The sequence below is a fragment of the Cottoperca gobio genome, chromosome 9 (assembly GCF_900634415.1).
Source record: "Cottoperca gobio chromosome 9, fCotGob3.1, whole genome shotgun sequence".
In the NCBI taxonomy this organism is placed as follows: Eukaryota; Metazoa; Chordata; class Actinopteri; order Perciformes; family Bovichtidae; genus Cottoperca; species Cottoperca gobio.
The window spans coordinates 17,428,979-17,455,962 of NC_041363.1; the positions used below are offsets into that span (position 1 = coordinate 17,428,979).

Genomic DNA, 26,984 nt, shown 5'->3' on the forward strand with positions numbered 1-26,984 from the left:
TCAATTACATGGCGAGCATCTTAAAGCCACAAAGACGCCCCAAGTTAGAAGTTTTTATTAAATAATATAATAAGTAAACTACAATGTCATGGAGACCTATTGTCACTGGTTTATTAGCCGTATATAAAGATTTGTATCTACTGAAAAGTTAATATAATAAATATAATATAAATATATAATATAATATAAATAAATAAATAAAATAGTTTTTTATTCTAACCATGTTACAACTTTCTGTCTACTTTAAAGGACATAGATGTCTATACGTGATCTAATTCTGCCCTTCCATACAAAACTAAAAGACATTTATAACAGTTAAAACTGTGTTGTGTGAGTCAGATCCTTTCCAACAGTAGCTTTTTGATTCAAAATGATGTCTGCACTGTCCACATCCTGTGTGTAATACTGACTCATATCAGTAGTTTAAAGGACTTTGTGAATTTGAAAAGGAAGTCTTTTTCAGAACAACCGCAAACAGCTAACAGGTCTAAATTACTTTTAAACACTGCATTTTTATTCTGTTTTCCATTTTTTTCTATATACAAAACGTGTCCACAGAGTTTCATTATATGCATTTTACAAGACTGGAAAGTTTTTCTTAATTACAAATTAAGTGCAATGTAGGTTTGGTTAAAAATACTGCATTTCATTTTAATTAAACAATTTTTATTGTGCACAACCTGCTGCTCACCATGATGGAAATGATGATGAAAGTAGAGATCCTGTACAAGTAAAAAAAAAATGCAGTTTCAGCTCCTTTGAAAAACACATTGAAACATCAGCAGTAATCTCCTTTATGTTCTATGCGTCATCCGTAGTTCAACACACTTTCTTGAAAAGATGAGAGCGTGATTTTGACGAAATCATGCAAAGGTGGGGCGTTTGTCACGAGCCCTGATTTCGAAGTTGGTGGGAAGGAAGGGGGAAGGGGCTGTGGCGGAGGGTTACAAACTGCACATCCGACCGCTTGCATTGACAGCTCTGAGAAAATAAAGGAATCCACAACACGAGGAGTTTACGAGAAGTCATCACTTACAATAACTCAGAGTGGATTTATAGGACAACCCCGTATCCTTACAAGGCTCGTGGAGGAACTGGATCACACACCAGTAGTAGTTAAAGTGGACTAGTTTTCTTAGCGGAGGTGCGGAGTTTTTGATTCAGGACTGGTGTAGAGGGGCTACTGAATGGGAGCAGTCACTGGATTCGTGTGATACCAACGCAAGCCACCCAGACTACCTACTACTGCCCATCATATTTGACTTCTGGGGACGTTTAGGGCACAAACAGAACAAGATCACCTCTATTTCTCCTGCTGTCCCCTTCCCCTTTCCTTCCTTACGGATTCTTCAGAAAGAGAAATCCTCCAGAAATGGCTCAAATACTGCCGATACGATTTCAGGAACATCTGCAGGTAAGCAGACGCAGAACAGCCCTACAAATGAATTCCTGCTCGTTTCTTTTTGCGCAGCTCCTCGCCCATGTAGGTCCGCGCACACACGGCACATGTCGCATTTAAATGGAATCTGAAATAGGGCTGCAGGGTGGTGCTCAATATAGCTACAGGCCTAGTTTTCTCCTGCCGGGCAGATGATGACTTGTAAAAATTGACCAGTCAGATCTTATAGCCTACAGCTCCAATGCGGACCGGTGTGTGTGCATGTGTGTGTGGATACGCCGCAGTTTTCCCCCTTCAAGTGGAAAAATGCCGCTGTCATTTTCAATCGGCGTCGATGCAAACTGCGGTGTCTTGACACTTATTGTTGCAGACAACTGAGCTCAGCTGTTGGTGGTAACATTGTAACGGAGACCTGAATGGCACTTGCACTCTAGCTTTGTAGCAACCATGTTGTTGTCATGTCCCGCAGCAACATATTCCTACTTTGTAACCTTCAACACCAGTAACACAGGTCAGTGTGTCTCTGCAAAGTAATAGACAACATCTCCATAAAATATTAATGCGGTAATGGTAAGGTGTTTTTAGACGGAGTCCTTTCACTGTAGATGTAGGTGTGTGTGTGGAGAAGTAGAATCATTTAATTTGCACTCATTCAGTTACAACTATTACTAAGTTCAGAAAACTGCATCACTCAGCTGTAATGCTGCCAGTAAAACACATTATTTGAGCAATATCTTGATATTACAATAACCCAAACTCCACATGAAACCTAGTTTCATATTACAGCATCAATATAATATTGATTTGATGTGTCTCTCTGCTCTACCTTTTGGTATATTCATGGCAGAGGAGCATTTGTGCAGATTCAAAATGATCAGCATCAACATGACAGAGTAGCGAAGGCCCTGTAGTCTTTGGTTGGCAGTCTCTTGGTGGAAAAAACCACACTCAAAATGCACCTTTTAACAATCTGTGACAAAAATGAAAAACAAACACTCTGTTATTTGGTCGTCTGCGGAGGAACTACTTTTACTATGGTCCCCTTTTTATCTGTGGTTTGGTCTTTAATAATCATTGTCCCATAGCAGCCCCAGTGCTCGGTGCCTTGCAGCCAAAAGAGAAAGTTTGTGACGCACCCCTCCACCTCCCCTCGTCTGTAGCCTGTTGTTATGGTAACAGCAGGCAGTGAAATGGCCTTTCACTAGAAAAAAAAAGCACAGAGCCCCCACCCCCCCGCCTCTCTCTGCTCCCTTCCTCTGGCCAGTAGCCCCACTTTCGTCAGCCAAAGAGCCTTTATCCTCCAAAAAACTGTGGTGGCCAAGAGAGCTTGCAGGCTACCAGGCTCCTCTCCTCACTGACAGGCCTGGTGCACTGTTGCCTGCTGATGGAGGCCAGTGCAGAACCTCGCAATGTCTGGGTTATTAGTTCAGATTGCTCTCAACCGCACATACCTTTCCCTTATACATCTCCTAAGAAACCCTCGCCTTGAGACAGTGATAAGCAGCAGACTGCTTCACGTTCCACCTCTACCGTGAAATCCCAGCTCTGCCCCTCTGTGAATCTAGGTGGCTCCAGCAGAGTGAAAAATGCTTGGAATTTGCAAACCCAGGACTTTGGGCCTCAAGTTGTTTAGCGTTTTTCTTTTTTCTTGGCCTGGTATTTACAGCTCAATGTGTGCAGTCTGGGCTGGGATTCAGGGGTGTAACGTGGGCCCAGCTTCATGATGGAGGTACTAGCCTGTTGAGCTAGAGGTTGCATGAGATAAAGAGCAAATATCTTGATAATTTCACTCAAAGCAGTTCTTTATTACTACTCAGGTGTTTAATCTGGACGTGGAGGAGGAAGCCTGGATGTTTGCGCTATTGCTTTGGTTGTGAGAGATTCAATAATATTCATTTCCTCACTCCACATCAGTTGCTTTGTCATTACTCTTTGTCTCCCTTGCTTGTTTACTTTACTATGATTTATGATAAAAGGTCCAGGCTGTGTATGAGTGTGTCAAAGTGTGCCATTAATTGACCAAATGGACTGGTGCCCTAGATGCATGTATCACTGTGGCCTCCGAATTGAGCTTTAGTTGTGTGTGTGGATTATGTTGGTGGTCAGATTAAGGAAGACGAGGACAATGGTGCTGAATTATGAAAGTGCTAAAGTGAGAGTCATTTGCAGCTTATGTGGCTCTGCTGCTGGCTGTCAGTGTGGCGGCCTACGTACTGTAGCAGCTTGTGTAAGTGCAAAAATGTCCTGCAGCTTCGAAGCGCTTGAACATTGTCCTGTCTAGTCGAGTTAGGAGAGTCCAGCCTGCTTCTCTGCGGCTGTTTACTGCATCCTGGTGTGCTGCTGTAACTGTGCTGATGAAATGATGCCACCACGTCAACGGATGTGATAGGCAGACGAGGTAAGCAGGCCCTATTTAAGTCCGGCAAATCACATCAGGATAGGAAGCAGCAGGACAGAACAGTCTTAACAGAACACATCTGTGACCGCACATCTGTGACCGCAGCAGTGGCTGGTAGGGATGAGCGTCTGTGTTCAGTCACCAAAACTAATCATGAATGCATTGAAAGAGCAGTCATTCACACATACAATAAGCACATTGTGTCTTTCTGTAATGTTAAATGAGTCACAGACTGTTAAACCTACAATAACTGGACTGTAGCTAATGGTTAGTTTCATTAACGAATAATTTGAACATTATTTTCTAGATGATTCAAGTAAACGTTTTGTCTTTTTAAATGTCAGATGAAATATTTCTGCTAATTAATTCCTCGATTTAATCGTCTGGCATATAAAATGTCAGATAATAGTGAAAAATGTCCATACTAGTCGCTAGTTGCTCACTTTGTCTGTCTGCTGTTTATTCTGCTGGGCTAGACCTTTTGTAGGGAGTCGATGAGAGGGGTGAGAGTGAACCAAAACAGTAAAGTTGCGGGCCAGAAATGAAAACGGATGCAATAAAAATGTGTGGAGCCGAGGGGAACTGCAGAGTTGTATGTTAATTATCTGTGGGTTTATCACTACTAATGACATGCACATATTCATTTGATCCATTGTTAGCAGAGAATATTGATTAGAGCAGCTGTAAGGTTTCATTATCACCTGTATGATTTACCTCCTAACCTACAAGCTACATTCCTAACCTGTACCTGCCGTCTGTGTAAGAAAGTGCAAAGTAGAACAACTTCCACGTTTTTTTTCTACATGCCTCAGTTTTAATTGTGCTTGTGTAATCTCCTCATAAACCCAAACTTCTCAGCTGCTGATACGACGTGTCAGTTCCTCAGCAATGCGTCCACCCAATCTATGACTCACCAAATACCGTCAACACTATATCATCAGAGAAGTTCTGCTACATTTGTTATTTGTTTTTTTGTGATTGTTAATCTCAGCTGTTGAGGGAAGTGTGTGCGTGTGTGAGAAGATGTATTACTAGAGGTAGTTTATGGGTCACTGGAGACAGTAGCTTGTAGTGTGATTTTTGTCTGGAATGTTCTACTAAGGAGTGTGGGGAGGTTTACTTCCTGTGAGTCAGTCGCCCCACCCTGAGCCGACGATTGCCAATGGCCTGCGTTACTGGAACTGCACTGTACAGACATAGCTTTCATCCCTCCTTCTTCATTTCTCCTAAAAGGTCTATTTATCACTCTGGCTTCTCACCCTCACATTGCTTCTCTCCTAATACCCACACTCCTCCTTTCACTCCCATCCTTATCTTCTCCCCCACTATCTTTATTGCGGTGTCCCTTCCCTTCCCTTCCCTCTCCTCCCAGAGATAGTTTTGGCAGCCTTGAGGAGATGCAGCATATGGCTCCAATCCTCCCTCAGGTCTTCTCTGTGGCCTTTATCTTGTACGTCCCCCCCCCCCCCCACAACGCCACATAAACCAACTGTACAAATTATCATCACAATATTTACATGGATTTTTTTATGTTAAACAACCAAAGTGGTGCAGGGCTGCAACTAAATATTATTGATTATTCTGCCAATTATTTATATAAAAGGTGAAAAATGCTCATCAGTTTCCCAGAGAGTTTTTTGTTTGTTTGAAAATCAGCTTAAAGGAAAATTTCACCCCCAAAATGATCATTTGTATATCAATAACTCGCCTTGTGCTGCGTTACATTCTTGAAGAAAACGTTTTTCTCACCCATGCATTTTCATTAAAACCTTACTATTTAAAAGACTTATTATTTGTGAGACTTTGTTTTAAATCGTGAGGATTTAGAGGGAACACACGTGTTTCGGAAGTAGTGAGCTGACTGGATAAATGAGACTTGTGTTAAACTGCACAAGTTGTGTGAGAGTTTGTAAACGGCTGTTTTGATGTATTTTTGCTGATGTTAAACGCGGCCATTCACCCATTCACTTCAATTTATCAAGAATGTTCTGTGTTTTGGGATTTGTGAGAAAAATAATGTTTGCTTCAAGAATTCAAAAGTTACACCGGGTGAGTAATTGATATACAGATAGTCATTTTGGGAGTGAAGTATGCCTTAAAGCGAATCATCGATTGTATTTAATTGCTTTTCTGTCAATCGACTTGTGGTTTCAGCTTTATACTGAATTGTGACGCGTTATCCAGTAAATATAAGTGTTATTTTTATTCTCAGCTTACTTGGACTCAATAATTTGGACAGCAGAAGTTCATCGAACAATAACATTATAAGATCATACCATTGCAGTATGCTTCAGTTAAAAGGTTGAGGAGAACAAAGTTTGTAGGTCATTAAACCAAAACAATTAGCTAAAAGAGGTTAAAATGAACTGCGAAGTTGGGTGATAACAATTCTCTGTGGGTTTGTCACTGAAAACTCCTCTTACATCACACACACAGTGCTTTGATCCACTGCTAATATAAAAACCATTGATAACTGCAGCTTTATATTATCTACCTAGTGTAATTGAAAATCTAAATACTTTAATTTCTTGGATATAAATAATTAAATAACTTTTCTTGCTAGAAAACGGCTTCCTTCATTGTGACCCCTCAGTCCACCCCGACTCATTATGAAGTTACATCCTTCCTGTTATGGGGATGATTTAAAAGGCTCAGCAGTCATGATTTGTTGTCCCTGCTCCACCAGCCAACTGTGAGATAGTACAGTCCTTGTGATGAGCGTAAGGATTCCTTTCCGCTTGCCTCAGACTGCATAATGCAGTCCGTTCAGTCATCAGAGAGAGAGAGAGAGCGTGTTTTGGTCTGTCCACTCAGTTCACAGTTAGTTTGACAATGTGCACAATAATTCCTCTGTTCAGCAGCCGTTAACCCAGGTGGAGTGTTTCATGTTCGTTAGTCGTGCTAAGATTTGACGCAGCAGAAACTGTGAGACATCAGCTCCGTCTTTGTGTGTTGTTGCGTCTCGGGACACACTTCTCATTAGAAAAGTAAATATGCTGAATAATGTATTGGATTTGCTGATGGTGCTTAACTAAACAGATTGTAATTTATTCCTGGTTTCAGTGGATCTCTATTCAGGATTTTCTTTAATGTTTTCTGCGTTCGGCTGAATAATCTAGTGGTAATTAAACTTCCTTTCAGCTGGCTGCTCACATAGACGATTAAGTGCAGAGTCGGGACTTTAATCAAAGGATCTGCTGGAATAAAGTAGCCCTGTACTTCTTAGTATAATTGAGATGTGATGATGGTTACAATAATGGCTGTGCAAGTTAAATAAAAAAAACCTCCGTCATCAAACATAGTTCTCAAAATACTTCAGTAAATTCTGTAGATTATTAGCAGCTATAATAAGAGTGTGAAATAAAGCTCTGTTGTCTGCTATGTGCCCACGCTTGTTCCCTGGCTCCATGTACCTCCTGTCTGGAAAACAACCTTCAAGAATATCCCTGGAAAATTAGAGTCGACCTGCTGCTATTTTAAACGGAACATCGTTTTGGTCTTCACTTGCTGCTTTTTCCCCCTGCAGGGCAAATGTCAGCTGCTGCCAAATATGTTTTCCCACTGCATTTTTTTTGTTGTAGTGACGGAGGCGTGACTCCTTCAGAGGTCTTTAAAACCCTGTTCAGTATGAATATTCCACTTCTAGCTGAGTTTCACTTTTTGTCCAAAAGTAGGAAACTATTGGCACTATAATGGAGGGATGTGCATGATGGACTAGTCCATTTAATGTTGCTATCCTCGCTAGTTGGCACCAGAAATAATTTAACGGAAGTTTAAACATCAGGGAAGTTAGTCGTTAGGACCATCCATATCTACAACTACATTCTAGTTTGTTAAAAAACAATTCTACTGCTTTTTTAATAGTGTACTAGTAAAGTTGACCAATGAGGGTAAAGATTCTCATTGTTGCTGTTTTTAATATTTCCAGTTGCAGAACATGGGCGTGAACCCAGCCAACATTGGGTTCAGCTATCTGACCATGGAGTCGGACAAGTTCATCTGCATCAGAGAGAAGGTTGGCGATCAGAACCAGGTGGTGATCGTGGACATGTCCGACCCCACCAACCCAATCAGGAGGCCGATCTCTGCCGACAGCGCCATCATGAACCCCGCCAGCAAGGTCATCGCCCTGAAAGGTAAGAGTATGTATGGTGAGACTTGTAGCGACGCATTCAGGCAGCCACACCACTCGCTATTAGATGAGAAATACTGTGTTGTTGTGAGAATAAACAGATTGCTGGTATTATTTATAGCATTATACCAAGCGCTGAGGTTTTTATTGTTGTTTAAATTCCCAAGACGAAGTCTGCATGGCATTCACACTGTTTATTTGTCTGTCCTTCTAACAGATTTAGCCATCTATTAATATTGCTGTGGGAATGCCACGGTCATGCAATAACTAATTCTCTGTCGATGCTGTAAATATGCAGAGTGCACTCAATTCTATTGCCTGAATGTACTGAATCGGTTGTGCGAATGGATTTTCTGCCACTGAATCTAGCCAGCCCTTAAAGCACAAACGCAAGCACTGATCAGGATGATTGGCCTATAATTCTCCCCTCCTCCCCCTCTGAGGATTACATGCCCCCATTTGCCCTTTCCCTCTGGTCTATCTTTGTCTTGTCATTCTTACCTGATTGACACTTTTGCTTTCTCTCCCTTGCTTTCTGTCCTCTCTCAGACGGTGAGTTGCTTTCTGTCTGTCCACCCACCCCTCTGGCACTGTTGTGCTGATACAGTAGCCATGTCTCTCTCATAAAATCTTCCCACATACTCCTCAAGTACGCAGAGCTATTATAACTACTTATCATTCAAAAGACAGAACTGTTTAGAAATTACTTCTACTGCCAGTAGATTCTCAGTTTCACATCCCCGCTCCGACCTAACCTGCTGGCACACCCCCCCCCCCCCCTGCTCTTATGGGAACTATACATGTGTTAGCATGACTTGTTGTATGCTGGTGTAGTGTAGTTGTGGTCATCATCAGATATTCCTTACTGATAAGAGTTGGGGTACCATATGTGTCTTTGCACGCCTGTGTGAGCGTGTCCCAGCAGCCATATCAGATCTTCCCTTACATACATGGGATGCCATTACTGTATCATCATAGCTGTGTGTGCTGATAGCAGTTTGTACAACAGTCACCTGAATCATGCATTACCTCACCTGTTTGTTTCTCTGTAACTTGTTATAGGTCATATGAAGGACTTGCAACAATATTTTAAAGCACAAAAGCATCAGCAGAGCGCGCTGTAGCTCCAAGTTTAGTCATCATTAATGAATTGTTATTATTTAATCTTACCCTCGGGGCTAAACTTCTCTCTGCCTGTTTGTCTCACTTCCTCCATTCAGCTGCCAAAACTCTTCAGATCTTCAACATAGAGATGAAGAGTAAGGTGAAGGCTCACACAATGACTGAGGAGGTCATGTTCTGGAAGTGGATATCGGTAAACACCGTTGCCTTGGTGACTGATACGGCTGTCTTTCACTGGAGCATGGAGGGGGATTCCCAACCCACCAAAGTATTCGATCGGCACGCCAGTCTGGCGGGATGTCAGATCATCAACTACAGAACTGACGAACAACAGAAGTGGCTACTGCTGATAGGGATTTCTGCACAGGTATTAAAACGACATGTTTACTCAGGCCTCATACAGTAGACGTGCACATGACAGACACATATTTGAAAGGAAGTAGCATGATTTATATTACAACATCATAGGACAAAAAGACTAACATATAGCTATAAAAACAGTGGGTAAATGCAGAAATGCTAGTGTTGACAATGATGAATTAAGCCTGTTCAGACAGGGTTCTCTGTGAACACTGAGTTACTTTAATAGAGAAACAAAAATATGTAAATCCAAAACAACTTTAGTGTGACTTGGCCTATACTCACACAGCATAACTAATGTTGGAAAGCAGAATGGGAGAGGATGGATGTTAAGTAACTAGGCGGTATTAATGACATGATGGTGGAAAGAAGGATTGTATTGGTTTTTGATTAGTTTTATTCAGTTCTCCCATTGTTTTGATCTTAAAAAATTTGTTTGACATTTTGGAAAATATGCTGTTTGAGGGAATGAAAGTTGACTAATGAACATGGTACATCTCATTTCTTTACTCTGCACCAAAGCAATGCAAAAACGACAAGTTGGCATTTTACACAGGATTACGTGCTGGACTATTTTCTCTCCTGTCATTGAGTTTGCCAGCAGACACTTCAGGCTAGAATATCGATCTTCTTGTCTAACTCTTGGCAAGAAAGCAAATAAGCTTATTTACTCAAATTAGATCTTTTCCTTTGATTGTTAATGACTTAAATGCATCAATAATTTCTTATATTCCTTGTTTCGTTTCTTTGTCCTGCAGCAAAATCGTGTTGTTGGGGCGATGCAGCTGTATTCTGTTGACAGGAAAGTGTCCCAGCCCATCGAGGGGCACGCTGCTGCCTTCGGGGAGTTCAAAGTGGAGGGAAATGCCAATGCATCCACCCTCTTCTGCTTTGCTGTGCGCTCACAGGCTGGGGGAAAGGTGAGGGCCCCGAGATACACACAGGAATTTCCCTCATGATGCTATCGCAATGTCTTTAGTCTCTGAACAAAGAAAAACAGTAGCTTCGTGTTGATGTTATTGCTTTACAGTAGTGGTCTGCCTAATGTGGGTCATTGTTTTTGTGGGATTTCTTCCTCCAGTTGCACATCATTGAAGTTGGTCAACCGGCTGCAGGAAACCAGCCATTTGCTAAGAAAGCAGTGGACGTGTTCTTCCCTCCAGAGGCCCAGACAGACTTTCCTGTAGCTATGCAGGTAAGGAAAGACCCCTGCATTTATTTAGGTTCGGTTAAACTAAGGGTGACTGCTGATTAAATCTCTGTCTCTGATCATTCTCCTCAGATTGGTAACAAGCACGGTGTAATATATTTGATCACAAAGTACGGTTACATTCACCTGTATGACCTGGAGTCTGGAGTGTGCATCTACATGAACCGAATCAGTGCAGAGACCATCTTTGTAACCGCCCCTCATGAAGCCACCTCGGGAATTATTGGGGTCAACAAGAAGGGACAGGTGAGAGTAAATCATTTTATATACGGGCTTTATACAACATATGTAATAGGTCTGCTTTTGATGCTAAACATGAATGTTTAAATGTTAATCTGGCCTCACAGAACACATTTCTAATGAAAACTGATCTACTGAGCAGGATTTATATGTTTGTTCTTTTCTTTCCAGGTATTGTCAGTGTGTGTTGAGGAGGAAAACATTGTCAACTATGCCACCAACGTCCTGCAGAATCCAGATCTAGCCTTAAGGATTGCTGTGAGGTCAAACCTCGCTGGAGCTGAGGAGGTTTTTGCCCGAAAGTTCAACACTCTGTTTGCCCAGGGAAGTTATTCAGAGTCTGCAAAGGTTGCTGCATCAGCACCCAAGGTATGCCTGTATTTACTGCTACATTGTAGTGTTTGCACATCCTAATATGTACCAGATGCATTGGCAAAAAGGTCAGAAACAATTGTAGTAAAAGGTGCTTGCACATATTTGTACTTAATGTAGATTAATTTGAGTATTTATCTGATGATTTACAAACTGTACCTTTTACACTTACTCTGATTCAGTGTGATATAAAATAAAAACAAAAAGGATGTATTAAATATTTTTCATTTGCCATTGTATATCGTCATGTTGACACACTGATGCAATAAAATATGAATAATTCAAAAGATTTAATGGAATCTACACCTTTTCTGCTCTTTTGTTTGTCTTGTTTTTTTGTTTACCTTTCTACCCATAATTCCTCCATTCTTACCCCCTCAGGGTATCCTGCGGACGGCAGAGACCATCCGTAAATTTCAGAGTGTCCCGGCCCAGCCAGGTCAGGCCTCTCCACTGTTGCAGTACTTTGGTATTCTGCTGGACCAAGGCCAGCTCAACAAGTTTGAGTCTCTGGAGCTGTGCAGGCCCGTCCTGCAGCAGGGCCGCAAGCAATTACTAGAGAAATGGCTAAAGGAGGACAAGGTAGGACCGGAGGACTCAAACAACATAACCTCTAAATGCTGCTTGTTTACCATGTACTATCATTTAAATGTGATTGTATATATGTTGTAGCTGGAGTGCTCAGAGGAACTGGGAGACCTGGTGAAGGCCTCTGACCCCACCCTCGCTCTTAGTGTGTACCTCAGAGCTAACGTCCCCAACAAGGTCATACAGTGCTTCGCTGAGACAGGCCAGTTCCAGAAGATAGTGCTGTATGCTAAAAAGGTAATCCAGGAGTTCAAATGACTTCGCTTTTCCATTCCGTTATTTAACTATGCATTGAAAACATATTTATTTATTGCATGTATAACTCATAACTCGTGTGAAAACACTGCACGTTGTGTATTGAGTACAGAATATCTTACCAGGTGTCTTTGTATGAATTCATTATTACTGAATTTTAGAAATGCATTGTTTACATGTGGTTTATAATCTGTGCTTTTGTAGGTGGGCTTCACCCCAGACTGGGTGTTTTTGCTGAGAAATGTGATGCGTGTCAATCCAGACCAGGGACTGCAGTTTGCCCAGATGCTGGTACAGGATGAGGAGCCGCTGGCCAACATCAACCAGGTAACACACACACACCGGCATGACCACCCCGCACACTCGAGTTATTAAAATGTTACTCCCACCTTTTATAGAGTACATTTGCATGTTTACCCTCACAAATGCACGGAAACACACCAAGTGCCCAGTGTGGGAGCCTCCATCTGTATTGTTCCAGATGTGAAAGCAATGCCAGGAATTCCCTGAGTCAGTGACCCCCTCCTCCTTTTTAAAGCCACATCATTGCTCTGCTTAGTCCAAATCTCAACCAGAGAACTTGATGCTAACACGACATCCACACATGCCGTTAAATAACAAAAGCTGAAACATCTGGCTACCGGGCCTGTGATTGTTAGTAGTGTGTGATTCTAATCTCACCATGCATGCTAACTCGAATCATTGTTCACAGATGGTTGGAATTCAAAAACCTAATATTTTTCCTTGCCTTGCACTTTCTTTTTATTTCTCTTCTATCCTCTTGCTCTTTGGTAGATCGTAGATGTGTTCATGGAGGGCAACCTGATCCAGCAGTGCACCTCCTTCCTGTTAGATGCACTAAAGAACAACCGCCCAGCCGAAGGACACTTGCAGACGCGTCTGCTTGAGATGAACCTCATACATGCTCCGCAGGTGAACACTCGGTATAAAATGACTGTCCTGATTACAGAAAGCAACTTCACCTTTGGTAATATTTAACAGCCTCTGTGTGTTCATGTGTGCATGAACTCTTTTAGGTGGCAGATGCGATCCTGGGGAACCAGATGTTCACCCACTATGACCGTCCCCACGTTGCTCAGCTGTGTGAGAAGGCAGGACTGCTGCAGAGAGCCCTCGAACACTACACCGACCTGTATGATATCAAACGAGCCGTGGTGCACACACATCTGCTCAACCCTGAGGTATGCCTGCGGATGTTCGGTCACGCCTCTCGGGAGCTGCCACTTTTCACTTTTTATTTTTAGATGATGTGTGAAAATATATTTACCTTCTTACCCAGCTGCCTCACTTTCTCCATGTCTTCTTTTTTTCCACCTATTCTGATTCTCGTTTTAGTGGCTGGTGAACTTCTTTGGCTCTTTATCAGTTGAAGACTCGGTGGAGTGTTTAAGAGCCATGTTATCTGCTAACATCAGGCAGAACCTGCAGCTGTGTGTCCAGGTAGCGTCTAAGTATCATGAGCAGCTGGGGACTCAGGCATTAGTGGAGCTCTTTGAATCCTTCAAGAGTTATGAGGGTAAGTGTCACACATGGGTTAGGGTTGGGGTGCAGTTCTGGGTCATGTTGAATTAAAGCAAGAGAATGTGTTAAATTCAGCTGAGCTGACTTTTTGTGCTGTTTCTCCCCTGCCTTCTCTATTCAAGGCTTGTTTTACTTCCTTGGGTCGATTGTGAATTTCAGCCAGGAGCCTGACGTTCACTTTAAGTACATCCAGGCTGCCTGCAAAACAGGCCAGATCAAAGAAGTGGAAAGAATCTGTAGAGAGAGCAATTGCTACGACCCGGAGAGGGTTAAAAACTTCCTAAAGGTAATAAGACCTCATATGTCAAACGTGTTAAGCATTGATTCTATCATTCAGCAGCAATTTAGTGAAATACTTTATTAATAATTGTTTTAATCACAAAGTAACCTTGTTTCATCTTTTTGTAGGAGGCCAAGCTAACAGACCAGCTTCCTCTTATCATTGTGTGCGATCGCTTTGACTTTGTCCATGACCTGGTGCTCTACCTCTACCGCAACAATCTACAGAAATACATTGAGATCTACGTACAGAAAGTAAGATCAAGACTACTGCTAAGACTTTATTCATATTTGATGAGCACTTAATCCAAAGCCTTGTTTGGGCTGCAAGTTGACGTCTTTATTTAGAATTGGTTGCACTTGTTTTCAGGTGAACCCCAGTCGTCTACCGGTGGTGATAGGCGGTCTGTTGGATGTCGACTGTGCTGAGGATGTCATTAAGAACCTGATCACGGTGGTCAAAGGGCAGTTTTCCACTGATGAGCTGGTGGAGGAGGTGGAGAAGAGGAACAGGTGAGACCAAATAAACAAAATGTTTTCTACTATCATTGGATGCAACAGGATTAATACTTGTGCATCGAAGTGGCTTGGTATTGCAGGAGCATCAGTTTTGTCTCTGTAGGTACCTAATAGGTGTTTAATTGAATCTCTTTAAAAATGTAACTAGATGAAATGGTTATGTTGGCTACACTGCAAGATAAGTTTGTGGTCTTTTTTAAACCGCGTCATACCCTAAATGTTTTCAGATCAATGATATTCAAGTCACAGAAGTAAATAAATAAATAAATACTTACTGAAAAATAATGATCCCTTTGTCAATAACATTTGAGACGACCATCAGAAATAAAGCAAGTCCTTGCTTGCAGAAATCTAAATATTTATGATGACGCCTAATATATCCACAAACCACGAACCACACACAGAGCGAAAGACAAACAGAGGTGACTGAAATGTGCAGATAAGTAAATATGAGGCAGTATGCAAGCTCTTGTGTTTGTCTTTTGCTCTTTGTGCGCTCAGCAGTTTCTGCATTACAGAAGCCGGAATTAATATTTTCATTTTAGCACACAAGGTGCCTCCAATGTTGATTCTCTCCAGGCATCTGGTGGCCGTGTTTTAGGCAGATACTTCATCAAATGAGCTCTTCCTTATCCAGCAAAGCTACTTTTACTGCGGCCCATTGTTACAACACTGTATCAGAAAAGTGAATGTGCAAGAATATGAACATACTTCAAGTATAGCATAACGCTGCTGAATGCACAACACTGCCACCTAGTGTTGTGTCTGTGCATCACAGTACAGTGACAGTAACAATGACACATCAACCCAGAGATGCAATTCAAGCTTTATGCCATCAGGATCAAGGATTATCAAATATGAGATTCTTCTAAATGCTGCATATTATATGATTTAGTTAAGATGATATTTAACAACAGTGTTTTTTTTATCTTCTTAGGTTAAAACTTCTTCTGTCATGGCTGGAGTCCCGTATCCACGATGGATGCGAGGAGCCGGCTACCCACAATGCCCTGGCCAAGATCTACATTGACAGCAACAACACACCCGAGCGCTTCCTGAAGGAGAACACATTCTACGACAGTGCCGTGGTCGGAAAATACTGCGAGAAGAGAGACCCCCACCTGGCCTGTGTGGCTTATGAGAGAGGACAGTGTGACCTGGATCTCATCAAAGTGTGTAAAACACATTGTGTAGCATTTAGATGATACATAAGTCTAACATAGATAAACCTTTAATCACTTCGTATCTCTTCTTCTCAGGTGTGCAATGAGAACTCGTTATTCAAGAGTGAGGCTCGATATCTGGTGCGACGGAAAGATCCCGAGCTTTGGGCGAACGTGCTGGAAGAAAACAACCCTTTCAAAAGACAACTCATCGACCAGGTGAGATGTCCTCCAGCTCCACTCCTGAAGGGATGCGGGCTGTGAGTGTTTTTTTCTCAATGTTTATTTCTGTATTATATCTCAGGTGGTGCAGACAGCACTGACAGAGACCCAGGACCCAGAGGAGGTGTCAGTCACAGTCAAGGCCTTCATGACTGCAGACCTGCCCAACGAGCTGATCGAACTTCTGGAGAAGATTGTACTTGATAACTCCGTCTTCAGTGAACACAGGTACAGCAGGCTTACAGCTCGTTAGGCATTATAAGAATTTAGCCACAATACTTGTCATCTTTTTAAAAATCCACTCTGTTCCTCGGTATTTTCACAGAAACCTCCAGAACCTGCTGATTTTGACGGCCATCAAAGCCGACCGCACTCGTGTGATGGAATACATCAACAAGCTAGACAACTACGACGCTCCAGACATTGCTAATATTGCCATCAGCAATGAGCTCTTTGAAGAAGCGTTTGCTATTTTCAAGAAGTTTGATGTCAACACATCAGCCATACAGGTAAATAAAAGTATAATAACTCAGCATCACTGATATTATTATTATTATTATTATTATTATTATTATTATTAGATATTTTTAGCTGAATATTTTTACAATCCCAAAGTTCAGGCCATTTTGATCTTGGTTTTAAAACAGACATATTAATTTGTCATTAATGATGAGTATCAGTATTTAGAGTCTGTATTGGAAATTGATGCTGCACTGTGTATCAGTGTGTCTCTTCACTGCTGTCACATTATACTCCTGCTTACTGCAAATTAGTCATTTTATTCCTGCTGTTTTATCTCATTTCTCTAGGTATTGATAGAGCACATAGGGAACTTGGATCGAGCCTATGAGTTTGCTGAGCGCTGCAATGAGCCTGCGGTGTGGAGCCAGTTAGCCAGAGCTCAGCTGCAAAGAGACCTGGTAAAGGAGGCCATTGACTCGTATATCAAAGCCGTTGATCCTTCAGCGTACATGGAGGTGGTCAACGCAGCCAGCAAGAACAGTAAGCTTTTGCTTTGCAGCACAACTCTGATGCACACCAGCAACATTGATCGTCGTTCTGGTGTGATTGATCTGAGTTGATCTTTGAGGTGTTGTGTTTTGCAGATAACTGGGAAGACTTGGTTAAATTCCTTCAGATGGCTCGAAAGAAAGCGAGAGAGTCGTACGTGGAGACGGAGCTGATCTTTGCTTTAGCTAAAACAAACCGTCTGGCTGAGCTGGAAGAGTTTGTCAGTGGGCCTAACAATGCTCACATACAGCAGGTAAGAAAAACCTCACAGCTGTAGTGTTGAGAGGATTTTGTAGCGGTTTGCAGAAAGTGCACGTTGTACACTTGCTAATAACTGCATATCTATCTGCTCATTTCTCCCCCTTCTTCTCCAGGTGGGTGATAGATGTTACGATGAGGGAATGTATGACGCAGCCAAGCTCTTGTACAACAATGTGTCCAACTTTGCTCGCCTCGCATCCACACTAGTCCACCTCGGAGAGTACCAGGCAGCTGTGGACAGTGCCAGGAAAGCCAACAGCACAAGGACATGGAAGGAGGTGACTGGCACACAAACACTAGCTTTTGTCTGACAGTGGATTATTGGGACTCTTTCTTTTCCATCATAGAAGGAATTTTAGAATAGACTTTGATCATCTTTTATTTCACTGTCTGAAACACGATACTGAATATTGGAAAGATAAATGAGTGCCCGGTACTCTATTAGCTTGTGAAATTTGAGCACCTCACCATTGGAAAAAAAAAGATAGCACAATTATTTTGTGAGCATTTAACAACTACATACTGCTTGAGTCTGCCGCGCTCATGTTATGTAAATGCAATTTGATTACTAGTTTGCATATTGCGTAAATAACATAAAGTACTACTGGTAAACTGAGATATCTGACTTCAATAATACAGAAACACCTGAAAAAGTAAACAAGCATTGATACCTCATGCTAGTTGAAGTCTGTCATTTAAGATAATTAATGTCCAATATAAGTTGTAAAGTCTTTTTCATCTTGTGAACAAGCCACAGAAGCACCGTTACCCTCATGGGAGCCTCATTGTATTGCTAGCAAACTGAGCAGCTTTTCATTTTTTGTAGAATGTAGAAATATTCAAATTGTACCATCTAGTATAGTTGTAGATACTCGTTTAGAAAAGTGTGGGCAGAAGATTTCAGGAATATCCTCTCTCCGATCATCAGGTGTGTTTCGCCTGTGTGGATGGCGAGGAGTTTCGGCTGGCACAAATCTGCGGCCTTCACATAGTGATCCATGCTGACGAGCTTGAGGACCTGATCAGCTACTATCAGGACCGCGGGTACTTTGAAGAACTCATTGCTCTGCTGGAGGCTGCGCTGGGTCTGGAGCGGGCCCACATGGGCATGTTCACTGAGCTCGCCATCCTCTACTCAAAGTTCAAACCTCAGAAGATGAGGGAGCACCTGGAGCTCTTCTGGTCCAGAGTCAACATCCCAAAGGTAGAGTGTGTGTGTGTGTGTGTGTGTGTGTGTGTGTGTGTGTGTGTGTGTGTGTGTGTGTGTGTGTGTGTGTGTGTGTGTGTGTGTGTGTGTGTGTGTGTGTGTGTGTGTGTGTGTGTGTGTGTGTGTGTGTGTGTGTGTGTGTGTGTGTGTGTGTGTGTGTGTGTGTGTGTGTTTCAAAACAATTCTATCTTTTGTAATAAATCAAATAGTTCATCACACGCGAGGAGGCTGTTTGTGAGCAATGAACTCCTTTGATTTATTACTCTGCTTCTCAGCACCCTGGAAAGTAATACTGAGAACAGAAGATTCCTTTAGTAGTTTTTTTCTGTCTTCTGTAGCTGGTCCTCTACTGACATATTGGGATGATTACACATTCTTTTAAAGGTTCAATGCGTAAGATATTCCAGAATTTAAACTTAAAATAATGAACTAACGTTATGAACAGAGTGTGAAGAGGTAACAGTGTTGACGTTGTGTCAAAGACGTCTATGTGTTGTGTTGCAGAGATATCTACTGGAGTTAGCATGCTAACTGATTAGCGCTGGTCTGTCATGTCTTGTAATACCACTTGTTCCTCTAGAGGCGATAGTGAGTCACTGTAGCTCCAGTCTGCCCTCAGTACAGAGAGAGAAGTACAGCTGTCTGACTCGGGGCTGGTCAACATTACGTCCATGATCCCTGCATGCTTTGATACTTTGTTTTAATTCAATCTAAAGTGGCAAAAACCAACCAAAATCGACTTTGACATCTTTGCTTCTGTATTTATCAGGTCCTTCGTGCAGCAGAGCAGTCTCATCTCTGGGCAGAGCTGGTTTTTCTTTACGATAAATATGAGGAGTATGACAATGCTGCCATCACGATGATGTCTCATGCGACAGATGCGTGGAAAGAAGGGCCGTTCAAGGACATTATTGCTAAGGTAAACAAGTATTTGTGACTGAACCGTTTATTTCCTTTCTTAAACATTGTTACGTTTTGTGATCATATCATTGTTTCTCCTCAGGTTGCCAATGTGGAGTTGTACTATAAATCTCTTTCCTTCTACCTGGAATACAAACCCCTCTTAATGAATGACCTGCTGACCATTCTGTCGCCGCGGTTGGACCACAGCCGAGCTGTCACCTTTTTCAGCAAGGTACCTAGCAGCGAGCTCAACCTCTCTGAACCAAATCTTCTGTATTGTTCCTGACATTCAGTATGCCTAACACGGTTGACATGACTTGGGTTATTTCTGCTCGACCAGATGAACCAGCTGAAGTTGGTCAAGCCTTACCTGCGGTCCGTCCAGAATCACAACAACAAGTCCGTCAACGAAGCCCTCAACAACCTGCTGACGGAGGAGGAAGACTACCAGGTCTCCGAGCCTTTCTATCACTGATAATGATAATAGAAACAAGACAAAATATTGCAAACACTTGATGACAAGGGACTTACACTTTCCCAGCAGCTGGTTCATTATTTTGTCTATCCCCTGCATGCTATAGGTCACTTGTTCCCAACCTGCGGGTCCAAACATCTGCAATAAAAAGTTTGCATAAAACAACCAAAGAGCTAATGGAACAATGGCCAAGTGTCGGGGAGAAGGAACACACTGAATTTGTCAGAAGAAAAAGCCTATTAAGCATGTTTGATTGTTAAAAAGTCCATAATACAGACAGAGGATTGTATTAAAAGTTCCTAAAAAATAAAACTACTCTCTGATGCAATATTCACAAGAAACAATCAGAATTATTCCTAATAACTTCCTGCTTATTGTGTTCACTATTTTTATTATCCATAAAATATGCCACTTAGTCAGTCTGTTTACTCGATGATAGAAACTAGGTGGCACTGCTGAGGTCGGGTTACAAGAAACTAACTGGTTCAGGTATCCCTTGTCTTACTTTATGGTCTTTGAGGTAATGTTTTCTCATTCTGTGTGTTTTCCACAGGGCCTGAGAGCATCCATCGATGCCTATGACAACTTTGATACCATTGACCTGGCGCAGAGGTTAGAGAAACATGAACTGATTGAGTTCAGGCGCATCGCTGCTTACCTGTACAAGGGCAACAACCGCTGGAGACAGAGTGTCGAGCTCTGCAAGAAGGACAAACTCTACAAGGTAAGAAAGAAAACCTTTTAATGACAATATCTGAGAAAAGCTCTTGCACGTACCTCCATGTTCCTATAGATGGCACTGTTTGTTTGTTTATTCTTTAGAAAGATATACAGTACCTGGAGATACTGTAGATACATGGACCAACTAACAACAAGTAAAGACAGGACAAGCAAACCATGTCAGTGCTCTTCAGAAGCCATCTCTTCACAGAAATGATTGTTTAAACAACTTCTAAAACTTGCACGAAGGCTTTAATAATAATTAAACGCACTGTATTTCTGTCTTTCCCAGGATGCCATGCTATACGCCGCAGAGTCTAAGGACGCAGAGCTGGCAGAGACTCTGCTCCAGTGGTTCCTGGAAGAGGGCAGGAAGGAGTGCTTCGCTGCCTGCCTGTTCGCCTCCTATGACCTGCTGCACCCTGACGTGGTGCTGGAGCTGGCCTGGAGGCACAACATCATGGACTTTGCCATGCCGTACTTCATCCAGGTCATGAGAGAGTACATGACAAAGGTTAGTACAATACAATGAGTTAATATTCTTTATTTTTAGGTTTCTGTTCAAACATAAAAGTAGGTTTAATTATTGTACACATTAGAGAAAACAAGTTTGACTTTTTTATTGTGTACTAAAATTTATTTATTTTTCTTAGATTGTTTAATTTCCTGTAGAAACCTTTCCTGACAGGTGAGAGCTGGATAATAGTCTGTAACCTTTCCTGGAGGTATTGAACAACTGCTCATACAGGGAGTTTTAGTTTACACAGATATAGCTTTCTTAAAGGCAGAATGATTGGGATTTTCCTACAAAACAAAATGTATAGATTCATATAAAAAGAACCCCTCTCAATCATCACTTATGACCCACTTATTGAAGTGTGTGGCGGTGTCTGTATCTGCAGAGACACTCTGCCTGTATTTCCTTATTCCGCTGTGTTCGGTACGTTTCTGGCTGCCAACCTCTATAAGAGCTTAGCAGCCGGTACCAGATCGTAAGAAGGCATCCAAGAGGAAGCTACGAAAAATGGCAGACACATCGCCCTAAAAACGCAAATATAGTGAGTGGAAACGTCAAGGTTGCAAAGGTCGCTCCAGAGAGAGGGAATCTGGGGTTGGCTTTCACCTTCTGGCGAACACCTTAACCTTAACGGCAGCCAGGAGCTGTATGCTTCTGGTGTCGTTTAGCCCGGGAAGAGGAGCCAACTTTAAATTGCAACTGACAAATCCTTCTCATTCTGCCTTTAATGGTCGTGAAGAACATTTGCCAGTGAACTCCCTCTGCTCTCCATGATTTTCTAAAATGCTGACCTGTAGACATGTGAGGTCACTTGAGGTCATCTCTTTGGGTTCTTTTCCAGGTTGATGAGTTTGCAGCGAAGGTGACGGTCTCTGGCCCTCTTTTTTATTTCTCTTATGTGTTCTGTCTGTGTTTTGTTGTAACTTATCTCTTAGGTTTCTGATGTAGGAACCTAGCATGGACTGTAGACTGAGTGCGGCCTAACTAGCTCTGGTCTTGGAGAGCTGTAGTGGTTTGTGCAGGCTTTTGTTCCACTTCAAGCAGTTTCTAAATTATCCTCTGGGGGACCTCTTTGTCTCGTTGGTATGGTTTTATGAATTTTGAAATAAAGGCTTTCAGCAGTGAAGCAGAAACAAATCCATGAAAATATGAAAAAAAGGCAATAGCCTGATGAGCACTGCTGTGTATTGATTCTCAGTGCAAAAAGTAACAAGCTAAATGTGGAAATAGCTTATTGCAATCTGAAGTAGCATCTCTCATCTAGAGCTGATCAGAGATACGATGTATATGAAGATACTATAAAAGTTTAAGAACCACTATCTAAAGGAATATATGTAAACAGTGGAAAGACCGGTGCTGCTGATGAAAGATTCAAATAATTCAACATGTGTACTAGTTTGGTAGGTTATAAAGTATTTTCTATAGACTCCTAACTTGCCGGCATTTTCTGATTGATTTTTACTGTATCCAGGACGCATAACGTAGTCGGAAGAAGTCTAAGAGCAGCTGTGTTGATGGCTGGAGCCAAAGCCTGCGCACCATCTTGTTCTTCAGGATTAGTCTGTCCTGGTCTAACCGATACCTCTCTACCCTCTAACTCCTCTCCCTTGGGGCTGCATCTAGTGTTAAGTGGCATTTTAAAAAATCCTCACCATTTCAGATGTGCTGATACAAAATTGATGTTATGGTACAATATATTATAATATAAGAAACACAGAGGATTTTCCCACCTGGCTAATGCTCTCAACAAACCAGGAGAGCGAGCCACTCTTTAGATGCATCCCCATGTTTTTAACTCCTGGTTAACAAGTTTTAGTTTAAAATATTTAACTGTTAGATCAGTGCAGGACTACAAACACAGACTGGAGGTTATGGAGTCCCCTTTCCCCTTTCTCTGGGGAAATTCTCTCACTTTATTTCAGCTAATCCGGAAATTTATTTTCAAGATACCAAACGCTTTGTTGCACAAATGACTGGTTGTGATGAAATCTAGTTGTCATTCAGAAAGAGAAATACCAACTTCTTTTTATTTCGAAGTAGTTGCACACATACCAAGAGTCAGCAGGGAAGTTGTACCGACGTCGTGTTGGCGATCAACGGGCAGGGTTGCCAAAGGATGTTTTGTTTTATACACTAAAATCACATCCATTTCTATTGGATGATTTAAAATCTGCATTTCAGAACTTATTTTTCATTCACAATATAATGTTTGTTGTCATATATAGAAAAGTGATTTACAGTACAGGTGCTGTTTAATCATTTCACTCTTTGGTCCAAATGATTTTTTCTTCATTTCTTAGAAATTATGACTCTTCTACATTTTCTATTCCACTTTAATTTAGCAGAACCACTTACTTAATTCATCTCCACTTACATCAGAAACCTGTTGTATTCAGCTTTTTCCACAGTTGAAGCACAATGCCTGATTTTTCTTTACCCTTAGTGGCCAGGAAGATTGGCACTACAACCCCCTCACTGCACAAACACTTTATGCCTTGCAAGGATGAGCTTAACCTGTGAGCTTCTAATACGTGGCTTGATTTTAAAGTCCTGCACAATGAAATACACTCAGTGAAACTCTGTCCGGAGGGCCTGCTCACAGGATGCATGTAGAAGCTGTTATTGCCATTTATTGATATGAGACTGTTAGCTGTGAATGTCTGGACGTGTAGAATCAGCACATAGGCATGTATAGCTTCTCCTTTACTTAATAAACTATGTCATTTCTTTAACCTTAAATCCCACTATAATTACAATTTTAAAGGGTCAGTTCACACAAATAAAAAAACAAAAGCAATTTTCCCCAGTGGTATCTAGCCATGATATAGTTTTGATATTATTTGCTGAGTTTTTTGAGGTACCTGCCACAGCCCTGTTTCATTGGTGTGAATCTGCTTTTATTTCTGGTGCTCAATTAATTTTTTTAAAGTTACATTTTACAAATTAAAAAGCAGAGACTTGCTGAATTTGATGTCCTTGCTATCTTGTTGTTCATAATGATCCACATACCTTGTTGTCAACTGTTTTCTGCTGAATGTAAAAAGTAGTGACCACTGTTGACGATGAGTTCTGTGAATGACTTGATGATGAACAAGGGCATCATATCTGGAAAAAGACATTGCTTTGGAGTTTTTTTTTTTTAATGTAATTTCTCAGTGCTTCAAGAAGCATTAAATACATTTTATTCCACTTTATTGAACTGGGCTGATGGAAGGAGTCGAATTCTCAGCTGTCACCATATGCATTGTTAGATACCAATAGGGGTTAAGTGTTATTTTTAGTTTTTTGTGATGGGGTGAACTGGCCCTTTTTTATTGTTGACTTAACATTTGTACTTGAAGCTGTATTAGAAATTCTCACCAAACCTGCATGGCATCTTCTCTGAGGTAACCTTATCTGTGAAGTCTTGTTTGTAATTGTATGGGTATGATAAATCTACCCTGTTAACATGCATATCTTTCAGTATTTATTAGTTTGATATGAAATAACAACATAAGTGTAATCTTACAACTGAAGCATTTAGAGTTCATGGTCTATTGTATCAAATAAAAAACTACAGTGTAGGTGTCCAGCCAATATAATTTATTTAGAATATTTTTTATTGACAGCTGACATTGTTTTATATCAATAGGATCAAAAGGACAGGGCACACATTTTGAAAATTGCATTTAAAATCTTTTCTTGGATTTAAGTTTAAACAACCTGCAAAGCTGAGTACATGGCGTCACAAGGTTTCCGTAGGATACCTACAATATATGCAATCAGACTTTCTTTTATTCTGCACAGTGTGAGTGATCCTCGTCTGATCTATTCTCTGTTCTCTGTTGCCATCAGGTGGACAAACTGGAGGAGGCAGACAGCCAAAGGAAAACTGAAGAGGAGGTGACAGAGCCTCAGCCCATAGTGTTTGGTAGGTTACCCTGAGATACAGACCATTGTGGTTCCTAAATAGGAGAAAATGCCTGCAGTATTTATCTGTCTATGCCCAACTGTCTGTAAAAGTCTGGGTGTAAAATTGCTGTAACTTTAACCAAACATATACTGATTGGATGAAGGTACTGAAACGTTACATAGCCAAATCTGTCACCTTGTTGTAGTCAAGTTTACCCATAATGAACAAAGATATCTGTTTGTGATGAAACCAGCAGCAACTGTTGATATTCAGTAAGAGCTTTTATCCTATTAGAATTTTCTTCATGGCTACAATTTTAGCACAGCATTTTTACAAATTAGTACGCACCTCTGGGGTCCAAAAATGATCATCGTTAACGGCTCTTTGAGCACCAAATAAACTTACTTAATAATAAAAACATCAGTTTTGGTGACTAAAAAACACTTTGACAGATGATCTCTGTGAAGGGCAGTGAACAAAAACAGTGCCGCAAAGTGCAATCACATGTAAAAAAAAAAGGTTTAGATCTTATCTATTAGCATGTAACCCTATGTTTGTGTTTGTGCGTGTGTGTTTGTGTGTGTGTGTGTGTTTGTGTGATCAGGCCAGCAGCTGATGTTGCCTGCCTCTCCTGCTCCAGTGGCTCCCCAGCCAGCGTACCCGGGCTACGGCTACCCCGCCGCCCCTGCGGGCTTCCCCGCTCAGCCCGCTTATGGCTTCAACATATAGAGGCCTGACCCCACCTCTTCCACCCCACTCCCCTCTCTCCCCTGCACACACTCGCATACCTTGGACCTGAACCACACTGCTGCTCCGGGTCTCAACTGGCAGCGCGGAGACCCCTGTCGCCTAACTGGTCCTTCATTCCCAATGAGACTCCACTAAAAACTGCAATAGAAACCCTTCATCTCTACTTTCACCACACACACTGCAGAAGGACTGGCTCTTACAAGGCTGTTGGACACCCCCCCCCCTCTCTCTTTCCACCTGGACATTATAGCTGCATCACTGATCTACACAGCATGAAGTCACCTCTCAGCTCCTAGAGGAATTAACATATCGAAGATAGCATTAGTGACACCAAACCACTCTGTCCTGTTGCTGTTCCATGTAGACTTTATTAACCATAGAGCAGCTTTTTATTTTTCCTAGAGATTCAGCACTGATGAGGAAGAGACTTTGTTACTGACGAGAGGAGGGGGCTTGTGTGTGTCTCCCCCGTCCCTCCTAAAGCACTGCTACGGCCTTATATACTTTGAGGAGGCGGCAAAAAACTGGCTCATGTGTTCATGTTTAATTTCACAACTGTCTCATGCTCTGATTAGACAGATGGTAACTGTGCAATAGTTTTGTTTGTCCTCCCACAACAGGTACAAAGTGTTTGCTGTATAAGGACTAAGAACACTGGGTGTGTGTGTGTGTGTGTGTGTGTGTGTGTGTGTGTGTGTGTGTGTGTGTGTGTGTGTGTGTGTGTCCTCTAAAGCCTGTCACCCCCCCCCCCCCCCCCCCCCCCCCCCCCGTAAACCTTTTGCTGGGTCAGAGTTGTTGATCTCGTCAGTTGACTTTTCGGACTCTGGAGTTTCAGGATGCTTGTGACAAAAAAGACAGAAGAAAGAAAAGAGGTGAAATAATAATAATAATAATAAAAAAAAAGCTATATGCTGTAGTCTGTGCATGTGCTGCCAAACTATAATGCTGCAACCAGGAGCACAATTTTCATGTTACACTCAAGTATATCAAGTATTACTAATGTTGTGTCGAAAACAAAGTGATGTTCGATGAAACTTTCTCACCCGACTAACCGGAAACGGTGATGAAGCTCCGACAGACTTGAGGTGATGAAGACACATGGGAACATTAGCTCACATCCTGGTGCCAGTTTGTTCAGAAAAATAATCATTATTGTACTGAAAACAGTGTATAATTTAAGATATATTGAAATACCTAACTAATCAAAGAAGTCAAATATTATGGAATACCGTATGTATTGTCTATAGTGTGTTGTTGTAGTCTTAAAAAGCATAATGATTTTTGTAAGAAAATGACAAAATGCAAAAAGAGCAGGATGATAATAAATGGCAAAGTCTTGAGGCAAGGCTGCTTAAAGTGGTGACAGTTTAGTTGATTGTTTACTTCCTGTGCTGTCCGACAGTCCCTGAAAGATACACTGAGCTCTGTCCGGCCGTGGTGTCACTTC

The 26,984-nt window shown here is 41.7% G+C and overlaps 1 protein-coding gene across 4 annotated transcripts in view; it reads left to right on the forward strand.

Annotated features, from left to right (window-relative positions):
* Positions 1-1,031: 1,031 nt before the first annotated feature.
* cltcl1 (clathrin, heavy chain-like 1) overlaps positions 1,032-26,984 on the forward strand; it is a 26,052-nt gene continuing 99 nt past the window's right edge. The window contains exons 1-33 of one of the 4 annotated variants that reach the window (XM_029439247.1): positions 1,032-1,414; positions 7,726-7,933; positions 8,479-8,481; positions 9,150-9,418; positions 10,170-10,331; positions 10,493-10,606; positions 10,694-10,867; positions 11,033-11,230; positions 11,615-11,815; positions 11,906-12,058; positions 12,281-12,403; positions 12,872-13,009; positions 13,114-13,278; positions 13,433-13,613; positions 13,741-13,904; positions 14,027-14,152; positions 14,268-14,410; positions 15,354-15,588; positions 15,676-15,798; positions 15,884-16,029; positions 16,127-16,310; positions 16,611-16,803; positions 16,908-17,065; positions 17,187-17,351; positions 18,002-18,277; positions 19,050-19,199; positions 19,284-19,415; positions 19,524-19,634; positions 20,212-20,382; positions 20,671-20,892; positions 21,737-21,763; positions 24,730-24,805; positions 25,392-26,984. The exon at positions 25,392-26,984 is cut by the window's right edge and continues 99 nt beyond it. In XM_029439247.1, coding sequence (XP_029295107.1) covers positions 1,373-1,414; positions 7,726-7,933; positions 8,479-8,481; positions 9,150-9,418; positions 10,170-10,331; positions 10,493-10,606; positions 10,694-10,867; positions 11,033-11,230; positions 11,615-11,815; positions 11,906-12,058; positions 12,281-12,403; positions 12,872-13,009; positions 13,114-13,278; positions 13,433-13,613; positions 13,741-13,904; positions 14,027-14,152; positions 14,268-14,410; positions 15,354-15,588; positions 15,676-15,798; positions 15,884-16,029; positions 16,127-16,310; positions 16,611-16,803; positions 16,908-17,065; positions 17,187-17,351; positions 18,002-18,277; positions 19,050-19,199; positions 19,284-19,415; positions 19,524-19,634; positions 20,212-20,382; positions 20,671-20,892; positions 21,737-21,763; positions 24,730-24,805; positions 25,392-25,516 — 5,058 coding nt within the window. In that variant the 5' untranslated portion in view covers positions 1,032-1,372 and the 3' untranslated portion in view covers positions 25,517-26,984. The remainder of the gene's footprint in view (positions 1,415-7,725; positions 7,934-8,478; positions 8,482-9,149; positions 9,419-10,169; positions 10,332-10,492; positions 10,607-10,693; positions 10,868-11,032; positions 11,231-11,614; positions 11,816-11,905; positions 12,059-12,280; positions 12,404-12,871; positions 13,010-13,113; positions 13,279-13,432; positions 13,614-13,740; positions 13,905-14,026; positions 14,153-14,267; positions 14,411-15,353; positions 15,589-15,675; positions 15,799-15,883; positions 16,030-16,126; positions 16,311-16,610; positions 16,804-16,907; positions 17,066-17,186; positions 17,352-18,001; positions 18,278-19,049; positions 19,200-19,283; positions 19,416-19,523; positions 19,635-20,211; positions 20,383-20,670; positions 20,893-21,736; positions 21,764-24,729; positions 24,806-25,391) is intronic. The other 3 variants (XM_029439248.1, XM_029439249.1, XM_029439250.1) reach the window with 3 other exon arrangements.